We start from the raw sequence: 19,926 nt of genomic DNA, 5'->3' as shown, positions 1-19,926 counted from the left end.
TGGTTATCAAAACATTCTCTACTTCAAAGACTCTACATACTTTACCTTTTCATCCCCTTGCTCAGGCACGTGAGCAAACTTACATTGTGGTCGCTCACAGCCACGTAATGTATTAAAATGAAATTTGCAATATCCAGGGGGTATCATCAACCCAAGGGGCTTCTGAAACACCTAGAAAGTAACAAAAATTCCCTTTCTGTGTTAAATGTAAAACACTTATTATACTCAAGTGAGAAAGCATTTGAAGCAATCAGAAATATATACCTAAAACAGTATTAAGATAAACTGCTTGCTGATTTTATGAAAAAATAAAACTTCAAACAATTTACATTTTAAAAAATAATGAAAAAATCAAAGTGAGTTGTCTAAATTTTTGCAATTTCCATTACTGTAAAATATTTCATCAAAGTTATTATCATTTGCTTGCACCTTTAAAAAGTTTATATATTCCCTCTTCCTTCTGGTGTACCTGTGCCATCTGCTTTCATAAAAAGTTAATTCTATTATAATATGTACCATATTTCAAATACATTTATTAGAACCAAAATTTTCCTTAACTTTTCAAATTAATAGAAAAAGGCAAATGACAAAGTCAAAGGTTTTTACAACAAACTTTTCCTATAAACTGCTCTACACCACTATTCCCTTTTATCACAGGGAATATTCACCCTGTATTTCCTGTTTTGGATATCCAACCCCTTTTCTGCTTTTAACCTCTTATGTTATTTGTGAATATCCTCTGAATCACTATGCATTCTCTTCCTGTTACCACCAATCTCAATTCAAAATCCACATAATGTCTGGAACTGCTTAAAAACAATAGGGAAATACAACCAGAAAGGCCGAAAGTAGGTACTGTTTAAAATTATTATTTTTTAAAATGGGGTCTTACCCTTACAGTCTTTTCCCTCTTAAATATTTCAGAGGTTTCAAGATTCTGCAACTTTAGGACACAATGTTTTCCTGGAAACCTGAAATCTATAAATGATTGAGAATGACATTTCACACCAATAGGTTACAACTCATTTCTTTCATACAATGAAACACATGACCGCTACTCTCTCTTTGAAGTTTCACTTTGGACTATTCGTGCTCAGTTCACAGACTGTGCTGCCATGGAGTGATCCTGTGAAATACAGGATGATTTACATATTGGGTGCCCCTTAGGCAGTTCCAGTATTATAAGCTAAGATACTGCCTGACAAGCCTTACACAGTAGCACTGATCACTGCATTCAAGTAACTGTCTCTAAGTTAAACCAACAAGTATTACACACAACAAGCTTTTCTAAGGGAAGAAGACCACGGACACAACCCCAGGTGCTTCGACTAGACTGTGCCCTCTTTCAAATTCATATGTTCAAGCCCTAACCACTAATCTGACTTTATTTGGTAATAGGGCTTTTAAAGGAAGTATTAAGGTTTAATGGGGCCACATGGGTGAGGCCCTATCTGATAGAAAGAGTGTCTTTATAAGAAGACACACCAGAAAGCTTGCTATGCAAACACATCAAAGGAAAGGCATTGTGAAGACTTAGCAAGAACGCAACCAAATGCAAGCCAGGAAGAGAGCCAGAAACTGAACCATGACAGAACTTGATCTTGGACTTTGACCTTCAAATCATGTGAAATAAATTTCTGTTGTTTAAGCCACCCATGCCATGGTATTTTGTTATTGCAGCTTGAGCTGATGAATATACTAGGAATCATACCCTTTAATGTTGGTCTTTTAAAATGAAATTAGGACACTGAAACTTTTTTCTAAAGATAAAACAAACTTTTTTATTTTAAATAATTTCATTTTTACTTTGGCAGCATCAGATATAATTTGGAGCAAGCTAACGTTTTTGCTGCATAGCTTTGCAGTCGTTTTCATTATTAAACACACACGGATTTTCAGGACAAAACACATGGCCATCATGGGATTGCTGCTCTAGTACATAACACCAGGCGGCACGAAGTCAGTGGTGGGAAGGTACAGAAGAGTTAGGTGTGAGCTACACAGAGAGATTTTATCGTCTCTGAATTAATTCCCAATCTAGCTTATTTTTATCAAAGTGGTATAGGTTATCAAAAGAACTGACCCAAATTCTAAAATACATTCTAAGTACTCAACAAAAATATGAAGCTTTAGGTATAACCTGTAATTTACTGGTATTGTCATTATCACATGAACACAGATTATTCCATCAAAAGTACTAATAAAGGTGCAAAAACCTTTCAATTTTAACATATTCTATGCTTATTTTGATGTTTTTACTTTTTTTGTTTTTGGTAGAAAATCTCCTATATAGTTCCTATGTTATCAAAGGCCAACAGAATTTCATTTCATTTTATTTTTTAAAAGATTTTACTTATCTATTTTCAGAGAGAGGGGAAGGGAAGGAGAAGAGAGAAACATTGATGTGTGAGACAGACATCATTTGCTTGCCTCTCGCACACCTTGAACTGGGGGCCTGGCCTGCAACCCAGGCACGTGCCCTGAGCGGGAATTGAACCAGTGACCCTTTGGTTCACAGACCTCTGCTCAATCCACTGAGCCACACCAACCAGGGCCAGAATTTATTAATGAAACAGTACCATTCATCCACGGCTTCCGGATTGTGTTTTCCTGATAGGCACTTAGATTCAAGGGTGGCAACGCTAAGCACAGAGGTTTGGGGCCCAGGGCCGCTAACGGCTGTTCGCCGACTGTGACCTCTGCATCTTTGGGATCTCCACTGTGTGAGTAGAAAAGCCAGAGTCAGAATTTACATTTATTTGAAAAACATCAAAGTTGTGAGAATCAAATTGAGTAGAAACACAACCCAACGCTATGAATATGCTCTCTACTATGCTGTGCACTATCATCATTCTATGATTATTCAGTATTTTTAAAGGTTGCTTCTGCCTGCGTAACTAGAAAACCAAAGCTTGCTAAATGACTGGGGTACGGGTGGGAATGAAGTGAAGGGACTAAAATCAGAGCAAAACATTTTTGATCACGCCAGACAAAAAGTCTGAGGGATAACTGGCCTAGCATTCCAATTTAGAAAAGATCATTCAATTACTCTATTAATAATGCAATAAAAGAAGTAAATTATAAATTATTCTTCAGGACAAGTATATATTATAAATTTATACATGTATAAATTTATACATTTATACATTTGAGAGCTTCCTTTGGGAAGATGGTAAAAACAATGTATTGTTCTTGGTTGCTGATTTAAACAGCTTTGCCTATATTCTAATATGTGAGATTCTATACAACCAATTTTAGAAAAACTTTACCTGGCAGTTACTTATCTAGAAAAATAAGTAATTTAAGCAAGGGGGAGGATGGGAAGCATATCAGAACTGACAGATAGAAATGAATTTACTTTTTAGAAGATTATTCAGATTCTATAATATTTTATCTTGAAAACAATTCTAATAAGCTTTTTCAGCAGGGGTTCCTCAGACCAAAAGAGAATAACAGTAAGTAAGAAGAGGGGCCTGCATTTAATAACAGCTAAAATTTAGTATCGATAAGAGTTTAATTTTTAAAAAACACACAAAATATATTTCTTTCTCTACCCAACGTGGGACATCATTGATATATGCAATTGACATATATAAATCAAAAGCAGTAACATAAAACAAGAAGTAGGAATTATGAAATTTTATAGATGGTAAAGTGTCTCTAGTCAAATTCTTTTATTTTTGGTTGGATGACTGAAACCCAGGGTAATATAGTGACTTGTCCTGTGTCACATTCCTGGTCCCCATGGTAGAGCCAAAGTGAGGGTAAAACTTTGTAGGCTCTAATGACGCTTTAGTTTGTAAGCAAAATGCTTTCAATAGAAAAAAAAAAGTTAACCCTGTCACTTTTTCTTTAAGATCTGATCCCAAATGGTCATGAACCATGCTGGACCACTGGGCCAATCTAACTTTCACCTAGGTCTTTCCTTAATATAACGGTTCCCAAACTTTAGCATGTGTCCGGTCAGCTGGTGGCCTTGTTGAAACACAGCTTCATGGGCCCCAACTCCAGAGTTCAGGACCCGGCAGGTTTGGGGTGAGACACAATAATCTGCTTTTCTGACAAGTTCTCCCATGATGCTGCTCTAACGATCACACTTTGAAAACCACTGGCTTAACATAAAAGACTTGAACATACTCATCACCTGATCTGAGTGTGCTTTGCCTCAACAGCAAAATGGGTGTGGAAGACGGATCAGATGGCCTCCACCTCCACATTTGGTATTTGTATATGTTCTAGTAAGTGTGCTGGAACTCTCAGTACTGACCACTGCAGTCATGCAAAATACCTGCACACTGTACTGCTCACCTGACTTCAGTCACTCTGAGCTTTAAAGAGTTATATACACATTCTTTATTTTTTAAATTTTATCATTATTCCTATGCTTTCCTCAAAAATATTTTAAGGGCTCAAAAAACTTAATGACAGCATTAAGGTAACTTACAATATCCCTGATATCTAGGTATAATTAGCACATTAATCAAATAATGCCCATATATGGCTTATGGCATGCTAATCCAGGCACATACAGTGGAGAATGAAAAACACACTCAAGACAAATTATATGAATAACTGTTTGAATGTTATGTAAGTAAAAATTATGTTACAGACCTTTTGAAAACTTCATGCATATTTTCTTTTTCATCTTTAGAACTCACTTTATCTGAAAATTTGCACTGTGAAGATATGGTTAAAAAGTACAAGTGAAAAAATCTGTATTCCATATTAAGCTATTAGTCTTACCAGATTTATTACCATGTATTAAGCATTAATTAAACAACTGGCTTATGGCCAACCCAGAAAACAATTCTACTGTACACTATTGAAAATACTGAATACTGATTTAAGAATTTCCACTGTTGCTTGAAAGAAAAACTAATATAAATCAATTTCCTCAGTTTTTGATACTGCCTTTAATTGTACAAGCCAACATTTCAAATTATTATGAACAATTAAACTCATGCTTCTTTTCATTAAGAAAAAAGCTTTGAGTAATTTTTACTTTTAGGTGGTACTTATGAACATAAATTTATTTTTCATTAGAAGTATTTGTATGTATTTAGGTCTTAGTTCTGCTTCTGGTCAGATGGAGGTATCTTTGCTGAGGGTCACAGTGAGCTGCAAGCAGCTTCAGGGGCATCTTTGGGAGTTGGCAACATGGCAGAAGACGTCATGACCAAAATCAAGTACTACCAGACCAGCCCTCTTGACAGCTGCTTCCCCAACCAGAACCAGACCAGGAACTGTTGGCAGAACGACCTGGACTTCCACTGCTGTGAGCAGGAAATGACTGCTGAAGGGGGTGAGGTCTCCATGTGCAAATGGTACCAGCGTGTGTACAAATCCCTTTGCCCCATATCCTGGGTGTTGGCCTGGGATGACACCAGGCAGAAGCACGTTTCCTGGGAAGATCTGAACTGTCCACAGCTCCCCACCGGTCCTCTGTCCTCCATCCTTCTCCCAGGGAGGTGAAGGGGAACCTGGGTATTTTCCACTCTGAGATTCTGAATTATGGCTTAACTAATAATAAATATTTGTTGGAAAAGTGTAAGACTATGCATGTAAAAGAGCTAGGTGATTGGGCAGGAAGCTGAATTGAAAACAGTACCTGCACCAGTAAGGATTTCAGAGTGAGTTTTTATCTTGTTTTTAATTTCTATCTTGTCAAAAAATGACCACCTCTTCTGTGTCAGACAGTAGAGTGAATGATTATATGAAATAGCCTCAAGCCCCTGCATGTGCTAAAATTTATCTGTGCTTTCCCTTAATTATTTGTACAATTTTTAAAACTTCTCCTTGATAATTTTTGAGTCACATGAAAATAGTGCAATAAACACACATAAAAATAAAAAAGACATATTTATATGTATTTAAAACAATGCTATACTTGAACCACTTCAAATCAGTGTTTTGGGAATTGTGATTTTCTAACTGGGCCGGGGGAAGGAGTGGCAGGAAAATGGAGACAACCGTACTTGAGCGACAACAACAAAAAAGTTATACATTCAAATGTTAAACTTTTGAAAAAACAGGTACCAAGAAAATAACCCCCCAAATCACCCATTACTTGAGTAGAGATAACCACTTAATATCTTACTTATATTTTTCTGAAGTCTTTTGAATTTTATTTTTTACCAACATTTTTATAGTTTTATTGAGAAATAATTGATATACATCACTGTGTAAGTTTAAGGTGTACAGTGTCATGGTCTAATTTACATACTGGAGTTGGCAAAAGTAGGTTTATAGTTGTATGAGAAAGTTTATTCTTGTATTATTGATTAGTTATTGGATTATTTTCCAAATGAACAACTGTAAACCTACTTTTGCCAACCCCTGTATATCGTGCAATGATTACAATAGGTTCAACTAATATCCATCTTTTGATATAGATACAATAAAAAGAAAAAAAGGAGAAAAAAGGTTTCTCTTTGTGATGAGAATCTATAGGATTTATACTCTTAACAACCAGTCTTTTTTAAGGTACATAATCATATTTTACAATGGTGCATACTGTATATACTATTAGAACACTTAGAAAAAACTATAAAAGTCATCTAAGAAATATAAATCATTAACAAAAAGAAAGACATACCATGTTCCTGGATGAGAATATTAAATGTAAAGCTGTTAATTCCTCCCAAATTAATTTATACATTAAAATAACTAGAATGAGAGCTTAAAGTACTCTGAGAATATAAGAACAGCCCAAAATATTTTAGATTTATAATACATCTTAGTATCTCTTAAAGTGATAGATCTGACTAAATAAAAGTAAACAGCTTCTTCAAGGTGAAAAGCTCCTAAACCAAGTCGAAGCACAAATGAAAAATAGGAAAAAGCACTGCCACATAAGACAAAAAACAAATAAGTTTAACAAAAAGTTCCTATCAATAAAAAAAGATCACAATCTCAGAAGAAAAAGAAGTTCATAGAAAAAATATAAATGGCTTTTAAATGTACTCAAAGATACTTAACTAGACTCATTAAGAGGAAAGCAAATTAAAACTAAAAATCATGTGTAAAAGTAGAAATACAAACAAAACAATCTAGCATGGAGTTGGTCAATGAGCGGGAAGAAAACTGGCATTCTCACTCAATGTTGCTGCAAGTGTAAATCAGAGCAATCTACTGACAATCCTGCTTCCAAGAACTAACCCAAAATGCTTGCACTTATGTGAAACACCTTATGCTCAGAATGCATATTGCAGTAATATTTAAATAGCAAAAAATGGGAACAAACTAGTGTCCATCATGATATAGTAGGGCTTGTTGAATAGAGTAAATCCACATAGTGGATAATTACGTTATTATACAAATAAGACATCATTACATACATTGAAAAGAAACAATCTCTATTGTACATTAGGTTTCAAAAAGCAAGACAAAAAATGGTACGGCTAACTTTTGTATAAAATTAAAAAGAATACACAATAGGCCCACTCTGAGAAATGCCCAAGTATCTCTTATTGGGCTAATCCTCCTGAAGGTAACAACTATCAACTCTGGACAAAATATTAAAAAATCTGTCTGAAAACACTGAAAGGATATGAAAACAGACACAATCTGGAGGGAGGTCTACACCTGGAAAAAGGGAATGGTACCAGGTAAATGTTCTGTTTTTATGCCTTTACTCCTGAAGGCAGGCCCTATTTGGTACCATTTGGCAAGGCCAAAAGTTTGCCCTACTGACATAAAGGGCCAGAAGACAGAGTTTAGGGCAAAGTCAGAAACTGGGAAGTGAAGCTGGGAATCTGGGAATGGAGATAGGAAGCCCTAGAATCTGCTTACAAACTTAGTCAAAATCTCTAACTAACCTTTGAACTACACCCATGTGAGGGAGACTCCAAACAGCCCAGTTTAAAGAACTGAGCAAAGATTTTTTAACTACCTGCTACCACAGGGGAGTCATCTGAAGGGTACCTTCACCCAAGTTAAAACCTAAACACTCAACTACCACACAGTCCAGCAACTGCAGACCTGGGCATTTATCCCAGAGAAATTAAAAATAAAGTTTACACAAAAACTCATACACAAATATTTATCAGTTTTATTTGTAATAGTCCCAAATTGGAAACAACTCAGATATCCTTCAATGAGTGTATAGCTAAATAAACTGTGGTAAGTCATATCACAGACTGTTATTAAGCAATAAAGATGAATGAACTATTGATGTATGCAACACACTTAATGTAATCTAGAGGATTACACTAGGTGAAAAAAAAACAATCTAAAGAGGTTCCATACTGTATGATTCCATTTATATAACATTCTTGAAATGAGAAAATTATAGAAATGGAGAACAGATTAGTGGTTGTCAAAAATACCAAAATACCAAAATTATGGAGATGGAAAACATATTAATGTTAGGCATGTAAGGGGTAGTGAGGGAGGTGTAACTAAGGGGTAACCTATGGGAGATCTTTGTAACAATCCCTTGATTGCAGCGGTGGCTACAACAACATCTGCGCACTTAATAAAATACACAGAACTAGACATACATACACCCAGTCATTACACTATCAAATTCTTGTTTCTGGTATTGTACTTTACGATGTAATCATGAGAAAACTATGTGAAGGGTAGACAGATCCTCTCTGTACTACTTTTGCAACTTCCTGTGAATCTATAACTATTTCAAAATGAAAAGTTAAAAATATAAAGTACACTAGCATTTTAACTATCTAGGGTTCAAAACTAGAATCACTAACAAATTACCACCATGGTAAACCTAAAAATCATTACCTATCAATTCAGACTGTAACTGATACACACAAAAAAGAAAAAACAAAGTCTCTGGAAAAGACTATATGAGTATGTATACACATATGTATGCTTGTATATATGTTTATGTTCATATATATATATATATATATATATACATATATATATATATACACACACACAAATGAAATATATATGGAGGGGGACCCCAAAACCCCAGAATTTATTTATTAAAAATTGTGTATTTATTTTTACATGTTTAAACTTCAGTTACTTTCAAGGTACTCTCCATTTGATGCAATACACCCATCAAAACGTTTTCTTCCACTGATTGAAACAGTTTTTGAACTCATTGATTTTGATGCCTTTTGGTACTTCCACTGTTTTTGTTTCACCTCTTCCACTTTGGCAAAACATTTCCCTTTGAGGATTTCTTTCATCGGGGAAACAAAAAAAAAAGTCACTTGGGGCAAGACTGGGTGAATAAGGAGGGTGGGGCTTGGGGTTCATGCCATTTTTGGTTAAAAACAGCCAAACACTCAGCGTGGTTTGGGCAGGTGTGTTAATAAATCACTACCTATCATGAAATAGGCAAATGCTTTGAAAGTCTTCAAAAAAGCCAACACAGCCTCTCACACCACCACCAGTTGGTACACTGATATAGACGGGTTCCTTGAACACTCACGTAGCAGGGGAAGCCTGTGCTACAAGGGATCCACTCTACAGAAGATAAGTCTGTTTTTGGGGGGTACCCCTTCATATCCATACATAAATATAACACTGGTAAGAAAGCATTTCTAAAAATACACAGAAAACCATATAAAAGCAGAAAAGTAGTAGGTCAGGCCTATGTCCTATAAATCAACCTATCTATCTTCCGAAGTTCCTAAAACCCTCTCACTGTGCTTATGCAAAACATTAAGCAATATATTCCCTGGCCAAAAGAATATGATTCTTTTAGTCAATAAAAAGAAGTTACACTTGTCATCTGATGACACCGTTAAGATGAATTTCTGTATCACCACTGTTTAAACCAAAACATAAGAAATGCAAAATATCCCCTAGTACCTTTTCATCCAAGTCTGAACTTTTTATGTGTTCATTGAAGTCTCCCAGTTTTTCATTTCGAGAGGTCTTATTAGTAACTTCTCCTAAGGAAATGTTTTCATCTTTAGAATCATATTTTATCTCATCTGCTGAAGAGAAGTAATATTCAACTGTAGAAACTACTAACAACAAAATAACCAAGCCATTCAAAGATTATTTTACAAATGAGAAAGAATTCAGATAGTCTTTTAAAGTCCAATGTGAAAAATATGAAGTAGAGTTTTCAGCAAGTTACACAATTATTACTCTTTATCAAATAACTCTTATTATATGGTATAAAAAGAAGTGGCAGTAAAACAAAATTGAGACATATCCAGATAAATTTAAGAATCCTTCTTGATCATGACTAGCTATTTTCAATATATTTTTAAAACTTTAAAATCAAAGTAAAATTAACTTTCAAATTGATTATTTCCTCTAAAGACCTAGATACTTAAACTGATAATTAGATGTTAATTATAAATTTTTTAAAAGAACTCAGATTTAAAATGTGATAAAACTTAAATATCTATTTCTATTTCAAAATAAGGCTACAAAGATTGCTAAGGTCAGTTATTTGTATTTTGTAGATAATGCCTAACAAAGTTATTTATGAAATAATCAAATAAAATTTCTCAAAATCTGATTTGCTAACCAGGTAAGTAAAATGAGAAAAACTGACAAACTGTACAACATACGTTTTAACAGACTCTAAAATGCAAAGTTTCCTATTTTAATGAATATATTTTGACCAGGCCTGAATGGAGGTATGAATAGATACTTCGACACTAGATATACTGAAGATGTGAAACTTTACCTGCTAGGAAGGCAGCACAGATCTCTGACTTTGTCAATCCAGGATCCAGTACAGGGAGTTCTCTATTACAAAGCAAACAGAGCTTAAACGTTACAACACACTCTACGCAGAACTTTCTACTCCTCCAAACAGGATATACTACTAGTCTTAGCAGCTGGTGCAGCTTGGTCAGTTCTCCTCCAGGGACAGGGAACTTAGAGGGACTCAGAACCCAGCATTTCCAAGTAGATTCCTAATTTGGTCCTTTAACTCCATGAGCTTCAATTTTTAGGGATGCTGCCATTCAAACTCTGTTACTCAGAGAGAATTTGATGACATATACTAAGCATTTAAATTTTTTTCCAAGTATCACACCAATACAAGATAGTGTTGAACTTCTACTCTCAAGTATGTGTATGTATGTCTTGTTGCCAATGTAAAAGGTACAGGTCATGAGAGCAGTTTCAGGGTTTTTTTTTTTTTTTTTGTGTGTGTGTGGTCACTGAAGACAACGTATGGTCCTAAGGTTAAAGTTATGGAGGTCAGGGTTAGACCAACCTGGGTTTTTTAATATTGTTCTACCACTTTCTGTTAACTGTGGCGAGTGTATTTAACTTCTTTGAGTCTAATCATATGTGTAAAGTGAGAATACCACCTACTCACGAGGTTATTGTGAGAATTAAATGAGATAAAATGTTCTTAAAGCCAAGAGCATAAGCTCAACAAATGAAAACCACATCTATAAGAGTCACTCAAAAACATTCCATTTTTTAAAATTTAGACAAAAATATATAAAAGTACATAGAATAAGGTATAATAGACACTCATGATCCCACCATTTATTCATTTAATGGATTTTATTAAACCTATCCTAAATAGCCCAGAGAAAGAAAAATTGAACATAACATTTTATATACACCTTTCTTTGAGGTCTTTGGAAAACATGAAGTGTTTTCCCCCCAACATACCTTCTTTCCCAACTCGTACCTCCTCAGACTCATATGTCTACTAGAATATTTCCATTTCATTATTTCAAATGTCTCGACAACTCAACATGTCTTAATTTGACCCTGTGACCAGCAAGCAAATTCTGTCCCTTTGCATCAGAGAACTATAATGCTCCTCTTTAAAATGAGACAAACCAGGTTATCATCCCTAACCCCTATCTCTGGCCTCACTCCCATGTAATTAATCAATCTGTACTTTCTAAAGCTCTCAAATCCACTCTCACTTATGTTTGAAATGATCATGCCCTTTTGATATAAATATTACAATAGCTCCCTGCTAATGTATTCTCCACAACAGAGCTGTGATTTTTAAAATGTAAATTTAATCAGATTCTCTTGCTACCTGAAAGTCCTTTAGTGAATCCCTCTATCTCTTAGGATAAAGTTCAAAATCCTGGTGAATTCTAGTTTATCTAGGATGGTCTATTCATGTCTGTTTCTTGGCATATTAATTATTAATACCTCCCCATTTCCATATCAAAAGTTTTCCAATTCAGAAGATAAATTCTATGGTCATTCTATTTGTAAAGCCATTCACGATGGAGATTTCTGCACATTCTTTAGCTTCATTTTTTTTAATTTCTGCATTTCATTTGTGACATGCTCTTCTCTGTGGGCCTTCATATAGGTTATTCCTTCTATGGCAAAATTCTAATCACTGTGCTTCACCTATTGGCAAATTCCTACTCATCCTTTAGTGTTCATCTTAAATGTCACTTTGCCCAGGACACCTTTAGAATCTTGCACTTTTATCATATTTTATTGTAGTTGCTTAATTATTTGCCTTCCTTGACAGACTAAAAGCGCTGTGAGAACAAGGCCCACGTCTGTCCAGTTGCTCTGTGTATACTTAATACTTAACCTCCTCCTGGCCAGATGTGAGGGACACCCAAATGAAGATGCCTCTCTCCTGTCTAGGAACTCCCAATATTAAGGGGGAGGCTCACATACAAGCAGACAAAGTATACAAGAGCACTACTGGGACAAGTCCCTAGGAAAACATCTCAGATGTGATTTAAAGGATAACTGAATGAAGAGAAAGGGACTTCCAGATAAGGAAACATGCAAAATGATTCAAGTACATTACATACTGTGGAAATAGTGAGCTTCTTGCTGTGTTTATTTTTCATTAGCCTTTCATTCCACTTTTTTTAAATCCCCACCAACAACATGATTGTTGAAGAAAAAATGGATGCAGGTCTACTTAGAGAGCCTTAAAAAGCCATACCAAGCAATTTAGACTCTATCCACCAGTGGCCACCGGATTTATGATTATACTAAAAGAGTTCAGGAAAATTAACCAGGAGCTCATCACAATAATTCAAGGGAAAGATGAATAAGACACCAGCAGTGAAAACTGAGATGAGGAAAAATCAGGAAATAAGGTAATAGCATGAACAGGATTAAGTGATTCAACGAAGAAGAACCAAGAGATGTTTCTGTGGTTTATAATTATCCTGAAAGTTACATTCATAATAGGTATGATCTTCAGGCATAGAGGTGGTTATTCCTGAAAAAAAATTACAGCAAGTGAATTGCTTTAATTTTAAAGTATTAGACTGTATTTTAGTATTGATGATATACTTTACAAGTGCGAGTGTGAGAAACTTTTTAGTATGAATAACTAATTTACAAGGAAAGTAAAATTGCACGTGCCACTCTTGTTATAAGTAATTTAATTTTGTTTCCAGAGACACAAGAGGTTAAATTCACCTAAATTAAAAAATAATAAATTATGCAAAATTATAATCCACATAAATATTTTACAGTTTTGCATTTGTGGAGTGGAAAGTTATAGTTCTGTCTTGATGGAATGAAAAGGGAAACAAAGGGTAGAAGGAGCAAAAGAGGAGCAAACTGAGGTGGCTGAGGCTACAGAACAGAGAAGCAAAAGAGAAGATTTGAGCAAATAGGAGAGAGCAAGAGAGGCTTCTGAAGAACTACCCAGATTACATCACTTATCTTCTACCAGAGAATTTTTGAAGGGGATGATGAAATTTAATGGGTTCCAACCAGGACTATTTTTAAAAAGATTTTATTTACTATTTTAGAGAGAGGGCAAGGGAGGGAGTAAGAGAGGGAGAGAACATCAATATGTGGTTGCCTCTCTCGTTCTCCCTACTGGAGACCTAAGCTGGCCTACAACCCAGGCATGCACCCTGACTGGGAATCAAACTGGTGCCCCTTTGGGTCGCTGGCTGGCACTCGATCCACTGAGCCACACCAGCCAGGGCCAGGACTATTGTTTTTTAAAGTAAAACCGACTAAAGTACAAAATATGGTACACACTGGAAGTAAGGAAGATACTATTTTTGTAAATCTATTATTTCACACATTCATAAGTATGTACTGGATTATAATGTAAAATGTATCTTTACTATAGGTAATTGACAACATTGTTTAAAGATGACTGCTCAAGAACTACTAGCAGAACAAGTCTGAAAACTATTGCTCAAAAAAAAGTTCAGAATGTTATTGCTTCCTTTGAGATACTAAGTAGCTGACTGTGGTCAATGTTCATTTACATTCAGATATTCTGTTTCTGAATAGGACTGTCAAAATTTGGGGGGCAATTAAACATTACAGTATCTATTTCATTAGGTCAGAGGTTCACTAGCCTGATGCCATGTTGTAAGGTGTTAGGTCTCCTGATATTACAAATACTCCATCAAGTACAATGCCATTTATTTCAGCAAAGACAAAAAACAATGGTATATGTGGCCCCCAAAAGAAAAAAAATCAGAATTATGCTTCTTTATATTGTCCCGCTAGCTATTTTAAAGAGTAGGAAGAGATGAGGGAAAGGATCAAAAGTAAATTAACGTTCTATGGCAGTCTGTAGAGCAATCAAATTAAAGTCACAGAACCAAAAATGCCACTCTTTCAAGCATGCTGTTTTATGCAGGGCAGACAAACTTTGGAGCAGGTTGCCCTGGGTCTAGATCTCAGTTCTGACACTAGCTGTGTATCCTTTGGAAAGTTAATCACTTTGACTCAATGTTAACTGTAGTAGGGCCAGTTTCAACATTCCAATTATCCCACCACATGAAAAAATGTAAGTGATGTATCTAGCACAGGGTAGACACCAAACATCAGTTCTCACAATTAAATGTAAAATGTTACACTATAGTTAAGAGTGCCTCAGAAATTCGGTGGCGAGAATGGAACAAAGTAAACTTCCTGAAAAGCAGGCCCAGGAGTCCAAATACAGGGGTGAGCAAAAGTAGATCTACAGTTGTTCATATGGAAAGGCGTGCAGGTTATGATTATAATAATATAAGAATAAACTCTGTGCTTCATGTACTCAGTTTACTGCAAACCTACTTTTGCCCACCCCTGTAAATAAGGGAGACAAAGAATGACTTTTACTTCCAGTGGAAACTTTATTTTTGTCATTTGGTCTAGTACAACTGGTGATCAGACTACCCTACAAGGCCAATTTATTCTCTTGGGGTTAACAAACTGAGGTTAAATCAGATTCTGAGAAAGCAAGTGGATTTGGTTACTTGGGATGATGTAATCTGCCCAGGATAGATCCATGCTAGGTATGGGTCTAATGGAACTCAAATACCTGGGTAAAAGTGATAGACCTTTATTTTCTGTGCATTAGTGCTAGGTATTTCCAAGAGAACTTTGTGTTTATTATCTACCAGCTCTAGAAGGTACAATGACTCATTATGGATTTAAGTCTAAATTGTAAAGGTGGTGTCGCTGATCCTCAACAATCATCAGTATCAATTCTGTACGGAGTCCAAATTTTGATGCCTAACTTTCAAACCTTCTTAATGTGACATCACCCCAGTTATCAATTTTACTTTTTCACCATTCTTCAACATCTACATAGAAAGAATTTGGTCTCCATTTACATGTATTTCAATGCTTGAGAAACAGCCTACAATACAGTAGGAACTGAAATCTTAATTCTCTACAGTCCCTCAATTTATGAGTGACTGGGCCTACAGAGTTATATGAGACATGAACATTTTCTACTCCAAGAAGTCCAAAGGTTGAGCAGGTGAGAAAGATGTAAATTATATTACTGTGAAATCAGTACCATAAGCAAGGTAGCAAAAGTTGCTGTGGGAATAGAGAGGGGCTCCAACCTCTATCTGAAAAAATCAGGCAAGACTTCATAACCTTCCCATGCAACCATATCCATACCTATCTATACCTTTTTGGACCACATTTTCTTCATAATTTCTCTTTTCACACCAGACTTTTTTCCTTTGTCCCCTTCATTAAGCTAAATCAATCCAAACTTCCTGAATCAGTACAAATTTTGACTTTTCCAAGATGTCCTTTCATTGCACTTTCCTAAACTACTAGTATTCTTGTTACCTCAGCTGATATGTTTTGTTCCAAACATTAGTTCCCCCCGCTACTCTAGCTATATAGTAATTCCCTTGACTACTTGGCAGATTCTTAAAATCTCAATAACCCACTGTATAATATCACTCAACTGGTATTTTAGCACATAATATAATTGTGATTGAAGATAATCCTATGTTCTAGTACAAATTAACTGTCTATCACTGGCTATAACAGACATTCTCAGATCTCCAGCTATACTTACAGGCCAACACAAAAGTTTTACAAATTACATTTCCAAGCTCATCAGTTCAAGTTCTAATGAATTAATTCTAACATGCTTCTAATGCTTTGTTTTTTTAAAAGATTTTATTCATTTATCTTTAGAGGGAAAGGGAAGGAGAGAAGGAGAGAGATATCAATGTGTGGTTGCCTCTTCTGAGTCCCCTGCTGGGAACTGGCCTGCAACGCAGGAATGTGCCCTGACTGGGAGTTGAACCATGATCGTGTGGTTTGCAGGCCTGCGCTCAATCCACTGAGCTACACCAGCCAGGGCTAATGCTTTGGGTTTTAATATGAACTTTCTCCACTGTGAATAAGCAGACTGACAATGGATAAGCATCCTAACACAACTTAAACACGTAAACATTCTCCCTAACCAGGTCTGAGAATACTTCTCCCAACAATGAAATCAACTCAAGTTTGTCTACCTGTTTTGCCAGTAACAGGCAGTCCAGATTTCTGAGGCTGTTTGGGCCTAGCCCCCCACCTTCAATTTCTGTTTCTGTAAAATAGAAACTCATTCTAAGAGGCTTCAACTTCTTAGGGTCTTAGAGTGAGGAAAATGGAGTATATGAACTAGCAGCTGATTGCTAAAAGGGAGAGAGCTACAATCTGGAACTATATTTTAAGCTTCATTTAGTTTTAGAAGCATTAACAAGTTTTTGCACAACTATTAGCAGACCCACTGGTTCTCATACCTTTATTTTTTTATGTTAAGGTTTATTCTGGCACTATGGTTGACTGTAAAACTCATATTTCCATTGCAGAAGAAAATATTAAAATAACTTCTAAGGAAATTTTCAAGTTTATTTAAAAGCCAAAACACCGGAAGCAGATATGAAAGAAAAAGAGGAGCCGATAAAAGTATAATTGGTGTTTTTGAAGTAGAGAAACATGAAATGCTGATTCAAAAGAACATATGCACCTCTGTGTTCATTGCAGTATTATTTACAATAGCCAAGATTTGGAAGCAGCCCAAGTACATCAGTAGGTGACTGGATTTAAAAAACTGTGGTATCTTTATACAATGGAATATTATTTGGCCATAAAAAGAAGAAAATCTTACCTTTTGTGGTAACATGGATGGACCTGAAGAATATTATGCTAAGTGAAATAAGCTAGCCAGAGAAAGACAAATACCATATGATTTCACTTACATGTGGAATTTAATGAAAATAAACAAATAAACAAAATAGAAACAGACTCATAGATATACAGAACAGACTCTCAGCTGTTAGAGTGGAGGGGGAGTTAGGGGATTGGGTGAAAAAGATGAAGGGATTAAGCACAACAAAAACCCAAACAAACCCAAAACTAATAGATACAAGAAACAGTATGGTGATTACCAGAGGGAAAAGGGGTTAGGGGAGGTAGAAGAAAGACTTTGGGTAGTGAACACACAGTACAATACACAGATGATGTATTATAGAATTGTACACCTGAAATGTATAGAATTTTATTAACTAATGCCACCCCAAAAAATTCAATAATTTTTTATACAGTATATAAAAAAGAAAAATGAAGTTCAAAGACAACAGTAGAATAATTATCTAAATTAAATTTGAATTAAGCCAAAATGGTTCACCTTGTTCAGGAAAGACCAACACATAATTACCTGTACCAAGAAAGCAGTAAGGGGGAAAAAAAAGAAGGCAGTTCAAAAAGGGTGACAGGGAATTAGTTTGGCATCAGACTTTTCCATTACAATACTCAAAGCCAGAAAGCAGAAAGAATGGCTACATAGTTGAGGAGGAAAAATGTAAACTAATAATTTTATACCCAATTTGCTCTTAGATGTGTCTTTGGAAACTCAGATTATTGAAGATAATGAAATTGGCACAAAGTTTACCAGTATAATACAAAAAGTTTTAACAAAAATGTGGGGGACAATATTGGGAGAAAAAATAAATATGTATTAAATGCTTATTTTTCATGTCGGGGAAGCAAATGCTGCTGTCTGAAGTTATAATACAATTTTTAAAAGTCATAACAAAACTCAAACTTACAAACTTTTTTTATTAAGAGCCTTTTAGGAACTAATTTCTTATGGTAAAGAAATATATTGATTCAGCAATTCCTTTAGTTTCATTTCAGTCCCCCCTCCACCCAGTGAAGTGTAAATAAAATTAAATGTTATTACTAAAAAATAGCATGATCCAATTGTTCTAAAATTGTATTCAGATATATGTCTAGGTAGATGTCTGGAATGATGCATACAAATTGTTGGCAATTAATTTGCTATTTGGGGTGGTGGAATTCCATCCCTTTTACACTTTGATGTAATGAACACGTACCATTTTTACCAAATCAGTCATTATTCTAAAGCAACAACAAGAGAATAAAAAATAAATTACCTGCCCAATTCACAACATTTCTCTATCTTTGGCAATAGCTCATTGTTGACATCTTGTTAGCTAACAGAACTGTTTGCTCTTGAATGAAGGATGTGCTCTAATTTCCCTTTGTATTCCTCAAAGAAGCACGGTATATAAGAGTTAAAATCATCTTCACTACCTTTTATTGAGCCCTTACTACTTACCCAGCACCATGCTAAAAACTTTCCCATCCATTCTTTGGTTTAATCTTTACAACCCTGAAGCAAGTTATCCTTCCTTTTTACAGTTAAGGTAAAATAATCTGCCTAAAAGATCACATAGCTATTAAAAAGTGAAAGATTTATAAAATCTGAAGAGAAGCCAGAGTATAAAAAGATCACATAGCTATTAAGTGGCAAGGAAAAAATTTAAAAACCTGGGTGAGACTATAATGGTCAAGTTCACAACTACTGATTTTTTTTTAATCCTCACCCAAGGATATGTTTACTGATTTTAGAGAGACTGAAGGGGTGGTGGAGGGGGGCACAGGAGGTAGGGAGAGAGAAGAGAGACAGAAAGGAGAGAGTGAGACAGACAGACAGACAGACAGACAGACATTGATCAGTTGCCTTCTGTCCCAACCTGAGATTGAACCCACAACCTAGATATATACCCTGACCAGAGACCAAACTTGAAACCTTTTGGTGATGAGATGACTCTCCAACCAACTGAGCCACCTGGTCAGAGCTTAACCACTAATTTTAAAGACAGGCCTGGGTTCAAATCCAGATTGTTACTAGCCGTGTGACCTTGGGCAAGTAACAACTTGCCACCTTCATTTTTTCCATTTTCAAAATGAGCAGATTACCATCCTACTTCATTACATTGTTAAAAATAAATGATAAAGCTCTTAGTACTCCATTTGACACATAGAAAGTACTGCATGTGCTAATAAATTACAAGTTCTTATAACACCAAGAACATCAAGAAGAATATGGCATCACAAAAGTAACTAAAATTTATAAATACTAGAGAGATTTAAGTCATATACCACTGAATCTTAGTGGAAAGTATTTTCATGTTTCCTTTTGAGTTTGTTCACAGAACATTATAATATTCAAGTATTGTAACATACAAATATAACTTAGAGCTTGGAGAATTATACAAGTTTGTAAAATATAACATACCATTAAAGAATATTTGGGCCAACTCGGAGTAGCTCAAGACAATTACTTGCCTACATTTAGTTACACTAGGCAAACCTGCCCTCATCGGGGCCTAAATCATCATTTAAAACCATAACTTTAAAATCACAAACAATTTTATTCCCTTTTCTTCTGAAAATTAGTCTAACTTTCTATTCTACTTCCTAATTACTTCAAAGAAACTTTTCCAAGACTTTTGCAAC

General features: G+C 35.3%; 1 protein-coding gene and 1 pseudogene across 1 annotated transcript in view; one reads left to right on the top strand and one right to left on the bottom strand.

The window, feature by feature from the left end:
- Window positions 1-19,926, bottom strand: part of TOPAZ1 (testis and ovary specific TOPAZ 1) — a 55,944-nt gene that overhangs the window by 32,363 nt on the left and 3,655 nt on the right. The window contains exons 3-8 of the mRNA XM_037030502.1: window positions 10,628-10,689; window positions 9,793-9,920; window positions 4,612-4,676; window positions 2,580-2,719; window positions 893-978; window positions 46-171 (exon numbers count right to left, since the gene is read on the bottom strand). Of these exons, the coding sequence (XP_036886397.1) occupies window positions 46-171; window positions 893-978; window positions 2,580-2,719; window positions 4,612-4,676; window positions 9,793-9,920; window positions 10,628-10,689 (607 nt within the window). The remainder of the gene's footprint in view (window positions 1-45; window positions 172-892; window positions 979-2,579; window positions 2,720-4,611; window positions 4,677-9,792; window positions 9,921-10,627; window positions 10,690-19,926) is intronic.
- Window positions 5,158-5,416, top strand: LOC118976163 (cytochrome c oxidase subunit 6B1-like; annotated as a pseudogene).

Source organism: Sturnira hondurensis, unplaced genomic scaffold (assembly GCF_014824575.4).
Source record: "Sturnira hondurensis isolate 20B ecotype Veracruz unplaced genomic scaffold, ASM1482457v3 Scaffold0020787, whole genome shotgun sequence".
Classification (NCBI taxonomy): Eukaryota; Metazoa; Chordata; class Mammalia; order Chiroptera; family Phyllostomidae; genus Sturnira; species Sturnira hondurensis.
This window is presented reverse-complemented; position numbering and strand designations above follow the sequence as displayed.